The 19,031-nt window shown below is 42.6% G+C and overlaps 1 protein-coding gene and 1 long non-coding RNA gene across 4 annotated transcripts in view; one reads left to right on the top strand and one right to left on the bottom strand.

The window, feature by feature from the left end:
• The window catches only part of LOC310838642, a 61,852-nt gene extending 46,056 nt beyond the window's left edge, over positions 1 to 15,796 (top strand). The window contains exons 7-9 of the long non-coding RNA XR_014561096.1: positions 10,365 to 10,444; positions 11,154 to 12,633; positions 12,774 to 15,796. This is a non-coding gene — a long non-coding RNA (uncharacterized lncRNA). The remainder of the gene's footprint in view (positions 1 to 10,364; positions 10,445 to 11,153; positions 12,634 to 12,773) is intronic.
• The window catches only part of SBF2 (SET binding factor 2), a 238,717-nt gene continuing 233,783 nt past the window's right edge, over positions 14,098 to 19,031 (bottom strand). For all 3 annotated transcript variants that reach the window (XM_083724282.1, XM_083724283.1, XM_083724284.1), the window contains 2 exons: positions 17,986 to 18,117; positions 14,098 to 16,677 (listed from right to left, as the gene is read on the bottom strand). In XM_083724282.1, the coding sequence (XP_083580408.1) occupies positions 16,579 to 16,677; positions 17,986 to 18,117 (231 nt within the window). In that variant the 3' untranslated portion in view covers positions 14,098 to 16,578. The remainder of the gene's footprint in view (positions 16,678 to 17,985; positions 18,118 to 19,031) is intronic.

Genomic DNA, 19,031 nt, shown 5'->3' with positions numbered 1-19,031 from the left:
GCGGGGCTGTTGGAACCGCTGGAAACGCCACAGCAACCGTGGGAGAGGGTAGCCCTGGACTTCGTTACTGACCTGCCCAGCTCCAGAGGGAAGACGGCGGTACTGGTGGTTGTGGACCTGTTCACCAAGATGGCGCACTTCATTCCGTGCGCAAAGGTGGCGACGGCGGAACAGACTGCCAAACTCTTCATCGATCACGTGTTCAAGGTGCATGGGCTGCCGCAGTCCATCCTGTCCGACAGGGGGCGCCAGTTTGTTTCCAATTTTTGGCAGAAGCTTTTAGGTATCCTGAACGTCAAGATCAACCTTATGTCGGCGAGACACCCACAGACCAACGGCCAAGCTGAGAGGGTCAACGCGATCATGCAGCAGTACCTGAGATGTTACGCCAATCAGCGACCCGCAGCTTGGGTGGACTACCTGCCGATGGCAGAGTTTGCCTATAACAACACGAAGCACGCGTCCACGGGGGTGACGCCGTTCTTCGCGAACAACGGTCGTCATCCCAGAACCTTCCCGGGGTTCGGGGCACCGAGAGAGGGGGTGCCGCAAGAAGCCGACCAGTTTGCAGCGGAGCTGCAGGAGGTGCACGAAGAGTTGCGGAGACATTTGGAGCTGGCCAAGCAAGCATATAAGGTGCAGGCAGACAAAAGCAGGAGAGCGGGGGAGGAGATCCAGGTGGGGGACTGGGTGTGGTTAGCGGCCCAAGCGATGCCAACCAAGTCGTTGGCCAAGAAGAAGCTAGGGCACAGGCAGTTAGGGCCGTACCAGGTGGAGGCTAAGATCAACCCTGTAGCCTTTCGACTAGCCCTCCCCGAAGGTTCCAGAGTGCATCCAGTATTTCACAGGTCGGTGCTCACCCCCTACAAGGCACCGCACAGGTTTCAGGAGTCTGAAACAGTCCCACAACTACACACTAAGTCACAGGAGAGGGAGAGGGCGCCTAGGGCCGAACCACTCAACGAGGTCACAGAAATCCTGGACTCGAGATGGGGGAAAGAGGGGGTAGAATACTTTCTAGCCACAGAGGGCACTCCAGCCAGTGCCAACGGTTGGGTGCCGGGCTACGCTTTAGACGAACCTCTTCTAAAAGACGAGTTCCATGCCCTTTTCCCGCATAGACCCATGCCAGCCGAGTACTTTGATGACTGGCTCTTTACGCCCACACTCTCAGACAGTACTTTCCGGGGTTTTTCTTCAGCCGAGGAGAGAACGCCAGAATCTAGCCCGCCCAGGGGATCGTGCTCAGGGGTGGACACAGAACCCTCTTATTGGTGGGACGAGCAACCAGAGGAGGACTGGCGCAGGAAATGGCTGACGGGACCTTGGCCGGCAGCACCAGACGAGGTACCAATGGAAGAGGGAGAAGAGAACACTTTGGGTCAAGAACCCGAATTCGAACACTCATACACCGAACTGCAAGCAGAGGAAATGGAGGTACACAACCTGTATCCTGCATCCACCTCCGAAGAGCTGCAGCTCCTACAACCTGCACCTGATGGGCGGGAGGGGGGAAGGGGGGGCTTCGAGGGGGGGATGGATGTCAGGGTTTCAGGGACAGAGAGCGAGGGGGAGGGGTCCCAGGGCGACGAGGAAGAGGACGACGATGACCCGAGGTTGTCAGTGAGTCCGTCAAGTGAATCCGAGGATTCCCAAAAAGGAGCCCCCCTGGTCAGGCCAAGGGGCAGTAGAGAGGGAAGCAGTCAGAAGCAGGGGAACGAAGAGGGAATCCCCAGTGGGGGTTGGAGATCGGGACCGGCCTCTCCGTCGGAACGGAGTGAAGGGGGTGGAGTTGCCAGTGTGTCAGAAAGAGCAGAACAGGGAGCAGAGAGGGGAAGGAGTTCGGAGCAGAACGTCCTGCCGGAAGGGGAGGAGTGTAGTACCGAGAGTAGCGTAACGGTCGAAAGGAAGGTCAGAGGCAACGTACGCGCGCCAAGTTCAAATGTGGAGGCGCGCGGAAATGAGGAGAGCCCTGAGGAGGAGCCTGGTCCCAAAGCACGAAGGAGGGGGGAGCAGGCGTCAGAAGACTCAGCCTCGGGGGAGTCCCGAAGGGAGGGAGCACAGGGGGGCAGGAAGACCCTGCGGAAAAGGAAGGAGAGGAAAAGGTGGAGCAGTACAAGCCTCTTAAGCTGGTGCAGGGGCGGGACTGACTCAGAGGGGACTTCTACGATCTAAGAGTAACAGATCCGGAGCCACGGAGCTTGGATGTAATGCCAACAATGTTCTTCAATAAAACCTTTTGTATATAACTTGGACTGGACTTTGGTCTCTTGTGAGCTGGGACCACGGGTGGCTCTGACAGACAGCATCATTTCTAGGCAGCTTAAAGGTAAAGGGGCCCCTGACCATTAGGTCCAGTCGTGACCGACTCTGGGGTTGCGGTGCTCATCTCGCTCTATTGGCCGAGGGAACTGGCGTTCGTCCGCAGACAGCTCCCGGGTCATGTGGCCAGCATGACTAAGCCGCTTCTGGCAAACCAGAGCAGCACACGGAAACGCCGTTTACCTTCCTGCTGGAGTGGTACCTATTTATCTACTTGCACTTTGACGTGCTTTTGAACTGCTAGGTTGGCAGGAGCTGGGACCGAACAATGGGAGCTCACCCCTTCGTGGGAATTCGAACCACCAACCTTCTGATTGGCAAGTCCTAGGCTCTGTGGTTTAACCTACAGCATTCTAGGCAGCTTACAACATAATAAATAAATTATATATTTGAGGAAACTATTGGTGCTTAACTTTAAAGCTCTATACATCTATTGGTACCTGAAGACTTGGTGATTTGAACATGAACCTACTCAGAGTAATATTTGAAGGCCTTCGTCTAAGTGCCCCTGTCAGCTGAGAGCAGCTTTCTTGGTTTTGGCATTCTGTTTATGGAAGAGTCGCCTCAGTTATCTTTCTGGCACTTTTAATTTCTAACACATAATGGAACTGTTTCAGTTAAGAACATAGGAAGCTGCCTTATAGTGAGTCAGACCTTAGGTCCACAAAGCTCCACACTGTCTACACTGACAGGCAGCAGCAGCCTTTCAGGGTTTCAGGCAGAGGTTTCTCCCTTCTCTGTCTGGAGAGGCCAGGGATTGAAGCAGTGATCTTTTACATACAAGCCACATGCTCTGCCACTGAACCACAACCCTTTCCCTTTAAGGGAACTGATGCTTTTATCCTGCTGTTTATTTGCTAATGTTGTATTTTTGAAATCGGTTGTATTTTTTCACACTTTTCTTTTTTGGTAGATTTATGTAAGCCACCCTGAAAGAATTTTTGCATAGAATGAGGGGGTATGCACATATATAAAATAAATAAATCATGATCTGTATTCTGGTACACATGTAGCTCTGCAGCAATTAAAACCTGGAATATTTATTAGTGTGAACATTTCAAACTGAGGTTTACTGAATGACAACAATACTGGGTGCACCAAACACACTCTGCAAATAAATAGGCTTGTCCTAAAATCACAAAGTAGTCCTGCTGAGGGCTAACTCACAAACGTTGTAGCAACTGCACGTTGCATTTAGAGATAGTACCTTGACCTTTGGGGCATGTTGACTTTGTTAATATACCAGGTGGAGTGGTCAAGGACATGCCTTTTACACACTGTTGCAGAACTAGCTTAACTTTGTTCCTGGATCCGCTTCATCTTCCTCAATGGCAACTTTTCAGGCTGCTGTACACATCCCTACCACAAAATGAGAGACGGCCGGCACTTTATCATGTGCCACAAGTCTGGAGTAGATTAGAATCAACTTACTTGGACAATGTTTTTTTTTTTAAAAAAATGGATTCAGGCCCTGGAGGAAGGGATCAGCTGCTCTGAAGAGAATAAAAGATCAAGAAGCTGGAGAGATTTCCAAACCTGCCAGTGTTCAGTTTCCTGCCACTGGTCAGGCTTGTTCAGTTTATTTAGGACACAGGTGGGACAGTGACTAAGAACTCTCCATTAGCAATTTGTTCCTAAAACTTCTGGGTATTAAGAGGGACAACAGTTCTTATAATTATTCAGGAAACTGAAGTGGCATTGTTAAATCAGGTTTCAGAGTGGTATAAGAGAACTTCTAGGTCCAGTGTGTTCATGGGTATGAAAAAACATACTTACACATCAAGGGAACTGTATAGGTTGGAAACTGTATGAGAAGGTTAAATGAAAAAGGGCAGATTCCTTGCCTTATAAGATATTCCATATCCTGGCTAGAGCTAGGTGATGCATTGGTAAATTGTCTGAAACGGGTCCAGATTCCAATACAGGTTTTTCAGCTGACAATACAGTATATTGTGGCAGCTTAAATTACCTGCAGATGGCAAAGGTGCAGATGGAGCCTAAGAAGGTTCTGGGCAAGCACCTTTTCAGGCTCACTCTGCAAGTCCCCACACAGCTTGCTTGAGGTGGAGCGATATGGAGGCTCGCCCTGAGTGGTTTAACAAAGCCCCAATGCCCCTCTGGCTTGCGTGAGCTGGAGAAGCATTGGGGCTTGCTCAATAGGGCTGGGTGAAGAAGCAGCTAAGACATCATGATGTATCAGCATATCGTGGTATTTAGCTATTGATACATCACAATGTTGACAACCAGATATCGCCCAGCCCTAATCCTGGTTTTTGCCAAACAGTGTATGCAGCTCAGTTTCCCTCCCCGAGACCATTTGTTTTCTATCTTCTGTCTGGCTACAGATGATTTAGGTGATAAATTTTAGAGGCAGCTGGATATTCAGTCACAAAGATTTCCGAACCTTGAGGAATTGCCACTCTAGTTTATTTAGAAAAAGAACTCTTTTTGTTTTCCTGGAATTGGGGAAGAAGTGAAGACAACAGTATAACTGGACTACTCATAACTTACTTGAAGCCAGGTCCTGGTAGTAACAGAGGATGGTATCGGTAAAATATAATAGAAAGATAATAAGGGAGTCTGACAGGTTGACAGGCATCATCTATTGTAAATGATTGAGATCAAAATGCTCTCCCAGCTCCCCCTTGATGAAAACAACTTTGAAGCAGGCAGGCAGAAAGTCATATTTAACCCATGAATCACACAGACAAAACAGTATCCAAGAACGTATGAACTGAAGATTCTTGGGCTCACTGCTGATATACTGTATTCTGAAATATCAAGCTTTGCTGCCATGAATGAGTTTAAGCACTTAAATGTCCACCTGGCTGCATGACTGGATAAAATGAAGGATACCATTTAGGACTGATTTATACACGTGTTTAATGTTGCTTGATTATCACATTATCTCAGTGGTGCTTAGCTAAATATATGAATGGCAGTGCATCTGAAGTGATGGCAGGTGATTTCTTTGTTGTTTTATATGTGGTGGTTTTTTCATCGATAACTTGACAGTACTCAAATGTTGAACACGTATGCAAGGATTCATCCCCAGGACACCAAACGTAGGACATAACAATGACAGTGGCAAAGCTGTATGCAGCAGGGCTGGACAACCTCTGGTCCTCTAAATTCTGTACTCTGGCTGCCATTAACTACAGCCACCCATGGCTAATGGTTAGGGTTTATGGAAGTTCTGGTTTATCAATATCTAGACCTCCATAAGTTCCCCACTCCTAGGCTGTAGTAAAATAAAACTCCCAGAAAGCTTTAGAAAGCTTACCCCTCAATGAAAAGGGAGGCTAGAAGCTTTCGTGATGAAAGTTCTCCATGCTCAGGAAGATGTTAACATGGGGAACACTTTCCAATATGCATCCCATATACATGCATCCTAAGGCGATGTAGCCCTATATGGGACATCTCCCACACTTGAATGTTTGAATTGGATATGACACCAAGATCTGACTGAGGAAATTATAAAGGACTTTTCATAAGTACAGCTGCAGTTGTACTTAATGCAGTTCAGGCACTGCTCCTCTTTGGTTGAGTCTCACATCAATACAGTGGTGCCTTGCAAGACGAAATTAATTCGTTCTGCAAGTTGTTTCGTCTTGCGATTTTTTCGTCTTGCGGAGCGCGAATTCCCTGGGTATTAACGGCTTTAAGAAAAAGGAAGCAAACTCACAAGACGTTTTCGTCTTGCAAAGCAAGCCCATAGGGAAAATCGTCTTGCGAAGCAACTAAAAAAACGAAAAACCCTTTCGTCTTGCGCGTTTTTCGTCTTGCGAGGCATTCGTCTTGCGAGGCATTCGTCTTGCAAGGTACCACTGTAATACCAGAACTGGGAAACAGCATGGGGTGGGTGGGCAATATAGATGATGCAGCTCAGTTGTGGAGCTCCATAACTTGTCTAGGCCAGGGAAGATGATTAGGTCATTTGTTCTAAGTGCATACTTGGTTTAAAAAAACATAAGAGTCCACTACTGCCGGATGTGGTTATCCTTATTTATGACAAAGTGGACATAAAGTTTTCCCCAGGGCAATTTCTTGACCATAAAGAATCAGGACAAAAATTTAATGTTTCTATGCAGCAGCTGAAAGGTTTATTGTAAAAGTTTCTGGAGGAAGTGAAAAAAAATGATTTTCTCATACATTTCTGATACTGCCAAATAAAAGGGACTCAAGTTAATGTGTCTTGATGTTATCCATCTGGTACCAAGACCTTCTGGTGACATGGCTGGCTAAGGTGGTTCCTCAAGTACCTGCCACAATGAAAATGCAGCTTACTTATCGAGATCGTTCAAATATGGGGAAATTTGTCCTTCCCTGTCTCTTGAATCATCTGCCAGGTTTTCAAGTATGCCACCTGAAACCAGTTGAAAGGGGTAACACTGTGTTCTTCAGAGTGTCAGAACTTAATTTGTTCTGGAAGTCTATTCTTAACCTGAAACTGTTCTTAACCTGAGGTACCACTTTAGCCAATGGGGGCCTCCAGCCACGCAATTTCTGTTCTCATCTTGAAGCAAAGTTCTTAACCCGAGGTACCATTGCAAGACTCTTTACCCTTGTAGCTTACAGTCAAATGACTGCGAGGAATAGTGTCATGAACACATCTGCCCCAAGCAGAGAAACACAGCAGGAGTTTGGAAGCAGTCAGACAGCTGGGAGCAGTTCCCCTCCCCCGACACAGAATGGAATGTAGTTAAGGTGTCAGCAGAGAGTGGGAGGAGAGAAGTCAGCTCGCTCAAGAAGCACAGGCAGCTTCGGAAAACAGGAGGGGTAGCTTTTTGTCACTGGAAGAGGAGTTAATTTACCCCTGGAGCCCAAAGAACAGACGTATGGGAAAGGTCTTAGACAGAAAACAAACCCGGAAGTATAAGGGTCATAGGTTCAGGATATTCTGCAGAACCTGGAAATATTCCCCAGAAGGGTCAACTGATTCGTAAAGCAAATGCTAAGTTAGACATCCAAGGCTAATTGTTTGTATTGCAATAAACCTTCAAGCTAATTACGACTTGTGTGCTGTGTTATCAAAATGGCAGCCTTGGCTCCTGACAACTAGGTTGCCCCAGAGGTCAGTCTTAGGAGGACAATCTCACAAGGGCAGGTGGAAGCTACCAATGGCTTCCTGATTCAGTTGTTAGCAATGCAACGTGGGACCAACTACATAGAAGTGACCCACACTGAGTATGAATCTGCTCTCTCCAGAGAATATTTATCCGAGAAACTAACTTCACTTTCAGTAAAGTGAAGTGATAATTCATATAAGTGAGTGTCATCACTATAAGCTATTTTAAACCGTAGACAAGAAAAGAAAATGTTCAGTGCTTTTGATATTTCATCAAATAAAGACCAAAGGAACTAGAAGATGCCATAGCTCACTACTCACCCACCAAGGTTTGGAAATAGACCGCTTGAAACCGTGTGACAACAAGTGGTAGCTATGACAGGTCACATGCTTATGCATCCAGAACTTTAAAAGCAACCTGATCTGCTATTTTGCCCCAATTCAGAATGTAATCCTTCTGTTTATTTTTTTTAGTTTATTGGAAGTTCATTGCAGGGTCTTTCAATTGTAAAATTCCAAATACGGATGTTTTGGTATTATCTTCAAGCGCAGGTCAAAGTATGCAGCAGTGCTTTACAGCTGGTGTTTGTCTAAGGAAGGTGGAGCTATGTTCTGCACAGAAAAGTTGGAAGAAACTTACAAAAATAAAGCATGGGCTGAAAAATACAGAAAGTAGGAAAGCCATAATTTGTGCAATTATAAAACTAATAGTAAAAAGGATCTCAAGAAAATCTCTGGACCCAGATCTGTTAAACATGCAAGATCTTATGCAACTCCAGAAAAATAAGTTGATTCAAACCTTCTTGTATATATCTTAACACACCCACACAAGGTTGTGAATCAGCAAAGCAAAAGTGGTAGTTTATTCCTGATTAATGTAGCAATGTTTGCCAAGAGAGCTTCCCACAAAACAACATGTCAGACATCATACATGGTTTTTGTTCCTGTTGCCCCCTTGCTTTCCCAGTGTCCTTGCATGGCACTTCGCTTGCTGGGGCCACAAGTTGTCCTAAAATAAAGACCATCTGCCATAGGACGCTACTAGCTGTGCTGTTTGACATAATTAAAGATGTGTTTTGGGCCTGGTTCAGATGTAAAGCCTGGGGGAAAAAATTCTTAAGTAATTTTTATTTGCGTTTTTACATACAGTTCAAAAAGCGTAAGTAAAGCTTAAAAGGAGAAAAATGAGAACAAAACCAGGACACAAAACAAATGTATTGCTCTGCTTTCCTTTGGACCACACCAACAAGGCCAGGGGGCGGGTCTTGTTGTCTGGGCAGCCCAGGACTTCCATACACACTGTCCAGGTTTGTGTCCCGGGGAGGGCACTTTATTGCTGCTAATGCAGCCGTTTGGGTGGAGGTGTACTCGTTGACTCACGAGACAGAAGATGCCAACGTTTTAGACATGGAGGCTTTCCTCAATGCTCTGCAGGAGATACTCCAAAGAGGGAAGGTACCGGTATTTGGCAGGAGGAAAATCAGCCTTGATGGGATGATGTTTGTATCACTCAGGTTGGCTGTCCGGCTCGGCCAGGAGGGCTGAGTGCAGTGATACCTCTGCTGAAGCCAGCCCCTACTCCCAAGTCTGGCATAAAGTGGGGGAGCAGGGAGTGGATTGCTCTGCTCTTCTCTAAAAAATAAATGTGATTGTAAGTAGATTCTTCTGACCAAACTGTGGGAGGCAGTGGAAGACAGGAGTGCCTGGCGTGCTCTGGTCCATGGGGTCACAAAGAGTCGGACACGACTAAATGACTAAACAACAAGGTAGATTCTGCATTACTGTTCATATTTTAGGTTCATATTTTAAACAAGTAATCATTTTAAAAAGATTTAAAATAGTCCATTAAAACAACTCCCTATTGGCCCAGCCTGCATCTGCTAAATGCCAGCCTCAGATATGTTCCATCCACATAACACAATGTCAAAATGCAGTCCTTTCTAAGTGACACTAAATCTAAATATTAGCCAAAATTATTTGGCAATCTATTTGCTAGCCACATAAATAAAGCTTTTATGTAATAATATCATGTAACGCAGGGAAAAGAATGCAAAGCAAAGAAGGATGATTCAACTAGGTCAAAGGTAAAAATGGTTGAAGTTCACCAAGTGAAAGTGGGGTTTAATATTTGCAAAAGGATCTAGATAAATATGTTGTACTGCACCATCACACAGTGGCAGTTACAAAAATGGACTTTAACCATCTGTAATGTTCTCATATGGATGCAATATTAGGAACCATGCACATTGGTGGGTGGAACATGGCAATATCGTGTTGTTGCTTAAGAATGTGGTTACAGAACTAGACTTTAGATCATATGGGAGCCAAATGTTTGGAAAGAAATGAACATCATGTGGCAGCAGGCCAGGTAGAAGGTGTGATAGTTATTCCTGGAATGAACAGGGATTTTTTATATATTTTTTAAATTCCAGCTCAGCATTTCAACTTTCTGAAGTGACCATTTGGTAGCCATAAAGAGCCAAAACTCTTGCATGATAGCAGATATGAAAAATAAGAACACTGTGTGCAGTCACTTGCATTCAGCCCAAGGACACTTAAAGATCAAATAAAGATAACTGCCTGGCTATGATGGGTTGTACGTATTGGAATGTTAATAATGAAATCACTATACTAACAAAGCACAAGAAAATTACATGCATAGATGGTGATGCTAAACTTTATCCTAAACCACTTCTCCCACATCTGTTAACTTTTTGCATTTAGTGTACTTTGATCCACAGATTTAGGATGCTGTAAGTCTGCTTATTGTGTTTCCAATTAATTACTGACAATCCTGTGCTTGAGATAGGAAGAGGAAATCGATTAGTATGACACACATAGTATAATGATGCAGTTATTTTATTCCAGCTGGAAAATGGAGACGGTGAAGCAAAATAAGTGAAATGTCATTGTAAATAATGTATTGATGTTGTCACAGTAGCATGCTAAGCCAGTATTTGGGCCTATTTTGCAGGACTTAGACCAGCACATGCACAATGACTTGGAGCTGAAGATGTGATCTGACAACAGGCTTTGCAACTGAAGAGATACAAGGTGATACAAACACTCTTTCTGTATTGTTATATCTGTAAAGTGCAATTTACACATGAGATAAATTCAAACAAACTCATTAGCTTTTGCTCCTATAGCAATAATTTCACATATCCAGGTAGCACGTTTCCATTCTAACATTGTTGCTCCTAATTTGTGCTTCCTAATTAGCACCTATGGGACACGGGTGGCGCTGTGGGTTAAACCACAGAGCCTAGGGCTTTCCAGTCGGAAGGTTGGAGGTTTGAATCCCTGCAACAGGGTGAGCTCCCGTTGCTCGCTCCCTGCTCCTGCCAACCTACCAGTTTGAAAGCACGTCAAAGTGCAATTAGATAGATAGGTACCGCTCCGGCGGGAAGGTAAATGGTGTTTCCATGCACTGCTCTGGTTCGCCAGAAGTGGCTTAGTCATGCTGGCCACATGACCCACAAGCTGTACGCCAGCTCCCTTGGCAAATAAAGCGAGATGAGCGCTGCAACCCCGGAGTCATCTGCGAATGGACTTAAGGGTCAGGGGTCCCTTTACCTTTTAATTAGCCCCTGCTTTTCCAGCTGTTTTTCAAAGCAGCCCATTTTATATTTGCTCTCTTTCCTTCTCAGTCTCCTATTTTCATTCCTGTTTTTAGTTCTCTCACTCTTTCATATTCATTTTAGTATGCTCTAATTCTGGATGTACCTTTTAAATTAAAAAAATAACATTTTTTTCTGTGCAGCGATTAGGGCACTAGGATGTACATCAGAAGGGCTTAAACAGCACAGTTAAACTCACCTGAATACTGAACGGAATCACTCAAACAAATGGCTTATCATGCAGAGCTAGTTCATAGTTCTCTGTCATGTGTGAAGTGGACTTTACAGTACTTTGCAGTTTGCCATCTTTTTTATAAAAAAAACTAGTTGTGTATGTGCCCTGTAAATATGTGTGTGTACGTGTGAGAGAGAAATTTCTGTGGAATAGTGATGTAGCAGGATGCTGCAAGTGAGAAGAAAAATCAAGAAAGCCAGTTATACATAGAAACATAATAATCCCCCCCAAAAAAAACTAATGCTGGAAGGGGCAGGACAATATTTATTTTTTGTTTTATGTAAAAGCATTTATAAACAATTTAATACTTTTTGTGTTGTACACCACTTTGAGATTTTAAAAACAATAAACAATATCATTAAAACAACAATACAATATAAAACAGTATAATAAAAGTATTTTAAAACAAAAGAAAGAATTAGGGATCCACAGCAACACAATGCCACCAACTCCTAACTCACAGAGACAGTTCAGGAGGATGCCATGATCAGTGTATTGAAAGCCACTGAGAGATAAGTAATGTATTTTTATGTTGTGAAACAAACAAACAAACAAACAAACAAACAGGGTCATCCATCCAAGGCCTGTTTTGTCTCAAAGCTGGGCTTGAACCCAAACTGAAATGCGTCAAGATAATCAGCTTCCTTCAAGAGTGTTTGCAGCTGGATTGCTGCTATTCCATACTAAAATGAAGGTCTTAGCAGGATTGCGGGCTCTGACTTCTGGAAAATCCCCCAAAGCATTAATAATTTCCTCTAATTCCACAAGTCTTTGGCAGTGGACACTATGAAGGACCCCTCACAACTGTAGGAGGAAGACACATGATGTAAGACCAAACATAACCATGTCTGACCATGACAAAGGTTAATTCAAACCTCTCCCTCTCCACCCATATTCAGACCACCACCCCTCACACCCTGAGGTAAAGACCAAATCAGGGTATGTATGTGACATCCTATGCATTGGGCTGCTGACAACTTTGAACAGCCCCATGGATTTCATGGAGAACATGACGTTTTGATCTTACCCTACACTTGATAGAGCTATTGAGCTACCAGAACCAGTGCCATGGAATTCTCCCAACACCACACCTTGAGGCTACCAAGGTACAGGCCTTCGTAGCCCACCCCAGGATGGAAAGGCTTCCTGGTGAACAAGACACAAACTCTATGGGCCACAGAGACTCCCCTTCTCTGGACCTCCAAACAAGGTGGATGCTGCACCAGATATCTGTTAAACCTTGAATCAAATCCACTCTGCCCAACTCACCCAGGTCTTAGTAATACAGGCTAGACAGGTTCCTTCATTTGTAATAAAACTAAACAGTAGCACCAACTCAGTTGGCACCAGGTGCCTGTAATGAATGGCCTGTATAGTCATCTAGATCAGTGTTTCCCAACCTTGTGCCTCCAGATGTTTTTGGCCTACAACTCCCATCATCCCTAGCTAGCAAGACCAGTGGTCAGGGATGATGGGAGTTGTAGGCCAAAAACATCTGGAGGCACAAGGTTGGGAAACACTGATCTAGATCACCCATACACCCAATGGCCCCCCTACCTGTGGTCACTTGTATAGGGTCACCATCAGTCTCTTCTCCTCTACTGTGTCTCACATCTCGACTCATACACATTCGCTTCCAAATCTCAGGACCCTGAATAAGAAGGGTCCAACAGATCACATTGCCACCGGCCATTTATCTTGTGGATGTGTCCATGAATGGTTGCCATGCTCTTATCAGGTCACCATTTCCCAGCACTCTGCCTCTCAATCAAAATACTGGGTTAGGCCTTTCACCCAGGAATCAACCCAATCAACAAGTCAAACCAACTAGGCAATCATTAGTTTGAGGACGACCCTACAGAGTCCCTGTGGAGCTGATGATTAAGGCAGATAAAGGTGCCTGCTATTAGGAACTGCCAGGTCAGGGCTGGCTGGCCATTCTAGGAAACCAAACCCCTTTGCAGAGCCAAACTGTCATGCAAGAACATCACAGGTCAAAGTGACAATCAAGCAGCAGATGCGGAGGAGATGGTCTGAGCGTCTTCTGCATCTGCTGCCAACACTTCATGAGAAAATCTACTCAAAATTATGTTATCTACATTAAATTTAATATCTGAGATGTGAAAGATTGTGAAACATTTGAACATTAGGAAAATAACAAAACAAGTACAAAGGTTACCACCATAAGATGCTTATATTGCATGCAAAGAAACCCAAGAATAGTGCACTGAATAGAAAATGTCACCAGTTTATGGGCTATATAATTTACTTGCTCTATTTTTTATCATATTAATTTCACAAAATCTTGCTGTTGGCAGCTGTGCCCTAAATTACAGTGTGTTTTGGGCACATTTAAAGATAAATTGGAGGGCATACTTAGAATAAATTTTTTGATGAAGTATTAATACTCAATGAAAAGGCCTCCTAAACCAACTATTTTCCTGTAGACAACGGAAAATGCCAGATATCTAAGCCTTCCTATGGCAGTTCTGGTGCTAAAAGGCTCAAGCATTAACTGTTGTTGAACATGCCATTTGTATATTGTATCCATATTCATGTTGCATGTGGATTTTTATTTTTATTTTTTATATTCACTTAATACAGAAGCACAACTTTTCTAAGCAAGTAATAATAGTGAAATATTACTGGCCGCCTGTAGTAGTAATGGAATGTTGTGAGTTTAATAATGATAAAACACACTTAAGAACAAGTCTTTTCCACATACAAGATGGCACTTGCCTGTATAAAAATATGAATTTTATTACAGGGTTATTTGGAATATAATTTAACTGTACAGTTATATGAGGCAAGGTATTTATTGTATACCACTCGGTAGAGGAAAGAAGGGATGCTTTCTTAAGAAGTATCTTTATTACAAGTTGGTTAGCATATACTAGTTATGTAACATACATAAAATAATTAAAATTGGCTAGTTACAACCATAGAAGTAGTGTACATTTTAAACAACTATAGAACAGAATAATTATACAAAGTACATATAAAAGTACTTCATATACAAAGAAAAATACATGAATGTGCAAACACCATTTTTCATAGGTGGTGGTTTATTGGCTGAAAATGCTAGAAAAATCCTTCATTCCTGTTTGTTTTTGGGATTCCAATGTATTTAAAACAGATGTATTTCCTAGTCTGAGTACAATGTGAAATCTGTATTCACTATTTACTTTAAAAAAATATAGAAAAAGTAGTGGTTTTTTTTAAAAAAAGGTAAACAATTTCAGTAACTGAAATTCTATAAATGAAGTCAGTTTGGTTAGTTGGTTGACCCAGTTCACATGAGATTGTAAACCATGGTTTGATGTTAGAATGAAAAGCCACAATGAGCCTTGGACTAATATGCTCCCTTCCTCACCTCTAGCACACTTGTGTTGAGCAGAATGAAACTCCCTCTTCCCTTTTACATCAACCACATTTGTTTCTAAACTGTACCTGCTATTAACTATCATTAGTGAAAATACTCCAGCTTTGTAAAATATGGGTTCAAATTGCCTTGTTTTTACTAATTACAGTTAAGACCAGTCACCCCCAAACTCAGCCCTCCAGATGTTTTGGAACTACAACTCCCATCATCCCTAGCTAACAGGACCCGTGGTCAGGGATGATGGGAATTGTAGTTCCAAAACATCTGGAGGGCTGAGTTTGGAGATGCCTGGTTAAGACTAAACAGTTTGAGTGGGAAGCTTTTGAGCTGTTCCTCTTTGCTGCTCCAGAAGAGGACGGAATAGCATGCAAGCCCAACACTCGCTGGTTTGTCGTTGTTACACTTGACCATAGTTTAGCATGACATGTGAATGTAGCCATTAAGTTACAAGCAACATTACTAAACACTAGAAAATACTGACCAGTATGTACAAACTCTGACATATTAGCTTGATATTTAAACATATTAGTACTTAAAACAAAAACATGTCATGTTAGCTATCTAGAGACTCCACACTCAAAGTCATCACAGATTGCACCAAGTCAAACTTGTTATTAATTTTGTACTGTAAAAAACCAACAACATTCCTCAAAGATTTTTAAGATGAACAAACACAATGTTAGCAAATGTAAAAAATCTAAAAACATTCTTCCAATTCATGTGCAAAAATGTTTTTAAAGTATCAAATCACACCATATTATGCCCAATTATGTACATATTCTTTATCTGTAATCAGTTATCTAGCTAGCATTCTGCTATAAATAATTTACCTCTATCCTTCAAATGTCTGCTTTCAAGGATTTCAGTGCAAGTGTTTGTTTTGTTTAGTGCATTTATCATTGTGTTATTTCATTTTACAACGAGCAGAACAGCACATAAATTAATATACTTTTTATATTTCTTAGGCTTTTCTCCCAAGTGATTTGTAGAAGGTTTCGACCTTTGTCAGTTTTATTGTTGTCTTCATTTATCTACTGCCACAGGTAAAGAGAATGTAAATAAAAAAATGATGTATCCTTCAACTATCTAGATATATCTGGAGACAAAAATATCAGGAAAGAAACCTTTCTTAAACTTTTTTGGTGTCTAGAATAAATGCCTTAAGACTCTGTCATGCATATTTATTGGTTTCCAAACCATGGATACAGGGCTAGAGGATAGCCTGCACAATCCATTCTTTCCATCCCCTCTGGATAATCTTTTGGGAAGTGCAGCAGCTCAGAGGGTTGGAAACGTCTCCTGAAAAATGTGGGCTGTGTTGTGTTGGGTGGGAGTGGGGAGGGAAAAATTACCTGAAATTTGGTTGAGGAATCTTGCATGAGCCTGATTATAGACACTTCCCCCTTTCCACTATACAGCCCTGTACAACCAGAACCAACATTTTTCAGAAGGGCCCCTCAGGCGCCCGGAAAGGCCTTTCAGAAGAAAAAAATAGTATTTTTGCACCTGTATTTTGCTTATGCACCTGTGGGATACAATTCTTAATGGGTCTTGAATATTTTAATAATGCTGTATAAGATTTACTAGCCTGATAATTGACTCCCTTGCTGAAACATTGGAAAATAGAGGGTTATTTGGAAGAAACTGTTCACAAATAGCAAGTCTGAGATAACAGCATATCCCAGTACAAAGCAGCCTGGTCACCAGGCCTGCAATTCTATTGAAGAGAACCATTTTGCAGGCAGAGAAGTTAATTGATTTTGAGTGTTTTCCATATGGAGAGTCATAATACAAGCTATATGGTTAAGGAAAGGCGATGTTTTGAGTATTTATGGCTGAAATATAAGGCTGCTTGATCTGCAATAACAAATCTTCTCATAATCCAAAGTGATTTTATTTTGCATATGGAATCATTTCCTTTTTGCTGTTGGCAGCAAAGCAAAATTCCTAATTATGCATCTGAAATACAGCTCTGTATTCGGTCCATCCACTGCTGGGCACTTTGTGCATCTTGGGCACAGAAATTATATACACGTTTACTTGTCTTCAGCTGCAAAATGAAAAGTAAAGATAAGAAAATTGTGTCCTTAAAATGCATTCAATTTCCATACCTTCTTAAGCATATTTTTAGAGCTTATTGTGGCCAATTTAGACTTTGTGCAGCACACATTAATTTGGTGTTTGTAGATCACATGTCTCCCAGTGATAAATTGTAATTTTTGACAGGAGGACCCAACTATTGAGGAACTACTGCCAGCTCATGGTTCCCATTTCCCCTTCAGACATTAGAAGGTTTACCAAGACAGACAACAAACTTGCCTCCTTCAGGGTGTTAAAATTTGACATCTTAGATATTCTGGAAATATATGAATTGTCTTTCTTAAAGAGAATAAAATACACAGTCTTTAATAATGGCTAGAATTGATATTGAGATATTGTATTGTTTGTATTTCATCTTCCCAGAAAAAGTTGGGCTGGCAACATGAAAATCCTACATACTAAGTAATAACCCTCAAAAGGTTACTTTTTGTTTCATTCCAATATATATATAAAGTTGTCAATTTTGGTTACAGAGGAGTTCCATGCATTTGGGCTGACAATGGCTTCCAAACAAGATACGGTGGTACCTTGGTTCTTGAACAAAATCTGTGTTGCATGTTTGGGTTCCGAAAAACATTCGGAAATGGACCAATTGCTTCTGGGTTTTCGGCATTTGAGAACCAAAATGTATGACAACAAAGCTGTTCAAGAACCGAGGTTCCAGTGTACAGGCATTGTATGAACACTTGTGAACATTATTCCTGTGGGCTCTTTTCTTCCTCAAAGAAGGTTTGGGAGGATTGCAGAAATCCAGCATATCATGCCTGTGACACATTACAATGAATTAGTGATATGGGGGTGGGAATTATCTGTTCAGGATTATTGTCCTGCCATGTGTAATTTCTACTTTGACAGGCAGAATATTCAGGACATTTTTGCCTTACACCTGAGTAGGTATGCTGAAACTCATATTCAAAAGGATGCAGCCATGAATAGCAGTGTGCTCTTTTATCAGCATTCAAGAGTAAAACCAATATGCGTCAATCAAGAGCCTTACCTTAGCAGCAGTGTTGTTTTATCTATTTTATTTTTTAAAAGTTTTCTTAAAATGGAAAAAGGTGTGAGTGTATGTGTGTGTTTGAGAGACAGATGCAAACACACAGAGGGAGCAGGGATTTTTGGTACTAATATGAAGTAGTCCAAGCAGTGGCGTAGCGTGGGTTGTCAGCACCCGGGGCAAGGCAAGTAATTTGCGCCCAGTGTGGCCAGCCCCCCCTGCACCCCCCACGCTACCAAGGTCTGTAGCCAATATACTTACATCAAAGAATGCTCTCTCATTAGCATGCTTTGGAGCACCCATAGTAGGTGAAGCAGGTATCACACTTTCTACTTCTGCAAGATCGATATGGCCCTTGCAGCATGCATCCTCAACAGAATCATAATATCTTAGCTAGTAACGAAAGAAGAAAATTATACAGTATGAAAAGGAACAACAAACAAATTGCCATAGTTTTCACAGAATTTGAACCACTAGGACTTGGGTGGACTGCAATTTACAATAATATTGGAGCAACTTGCTGCTTATAAATTCTGCAAAGAAATACATCAACCTAGGTATTATTCAATGGCAGCTCTCAAAATTCCACTCAAAGGTACTTCAGTTCCCAAACTCAGCGGTGCTGGCCATACATCCCAAGAGCCAGTGTGATATACTTAGGAGTGTTGAAGTAAGAGCTAGGACCACTGTTCAAATCTCCACTGAGGCATAAACCTCACTGAGTGACCTTGGGCCACTCCCTCAACATAACCTACCTCACAGGCTTCTTGTGAGGATGAAATGGGGAGGGGGAAACCATCTATGCTGCTTTTAACTCCTTGGATTAAAGGTGGGATATAAATGCAATAAAATTACTAGATAAATTCCAGTCTCTTTAGGGGAGGAGGGATGCAGCAGAGCACCCAAAGCTTCACCTTGGGGTCAGAACATTTTTTTTCAAAAAGATCTTTGATTGCCTAAAATTCTAACTGTCCTCTGCGTGAGAGATTACATAATAAACATAGACAGATGTTACAAACTCAGGAGCTATAATTAGGCATTTTGAATGGACTGTATTTTGAGGAGCCACCCATGGGTGATTAACTTGCAGAATTTATTGTGTTCAGAGGCAGCGTACCTCAGGAACAAATGCTGGGAATAAAACGGTGTGCCACCATACAGGAGCACCTGTTTGACAGCCACTGGACTAGGTCTTTGGTCTCTCCTAGCAAGGCAGTTCTTATGGACCTATGTACAAGGTGCTGTGGAAACTCTCAACACACAAACTGAGCAGTTCATTTGCTGCTGTTTTCTGAAACATAGATTCT

Source organism: Podarcis gaigeae (genome assembly GCF_964106915.1).
Source record: "Podarcis gaigeae genome assembly, chromosome: 1".
NCBI lineage: Eukaryota > Metazoa > Chordata > Lepidosauria > Squamata > Lacertidae > Podarcis > Podarcis gaigeae.
Note: the sequence above shows the minus strand (reverse complement) of the source record. Positions and strands in the feature narration are given on the sequence as shown.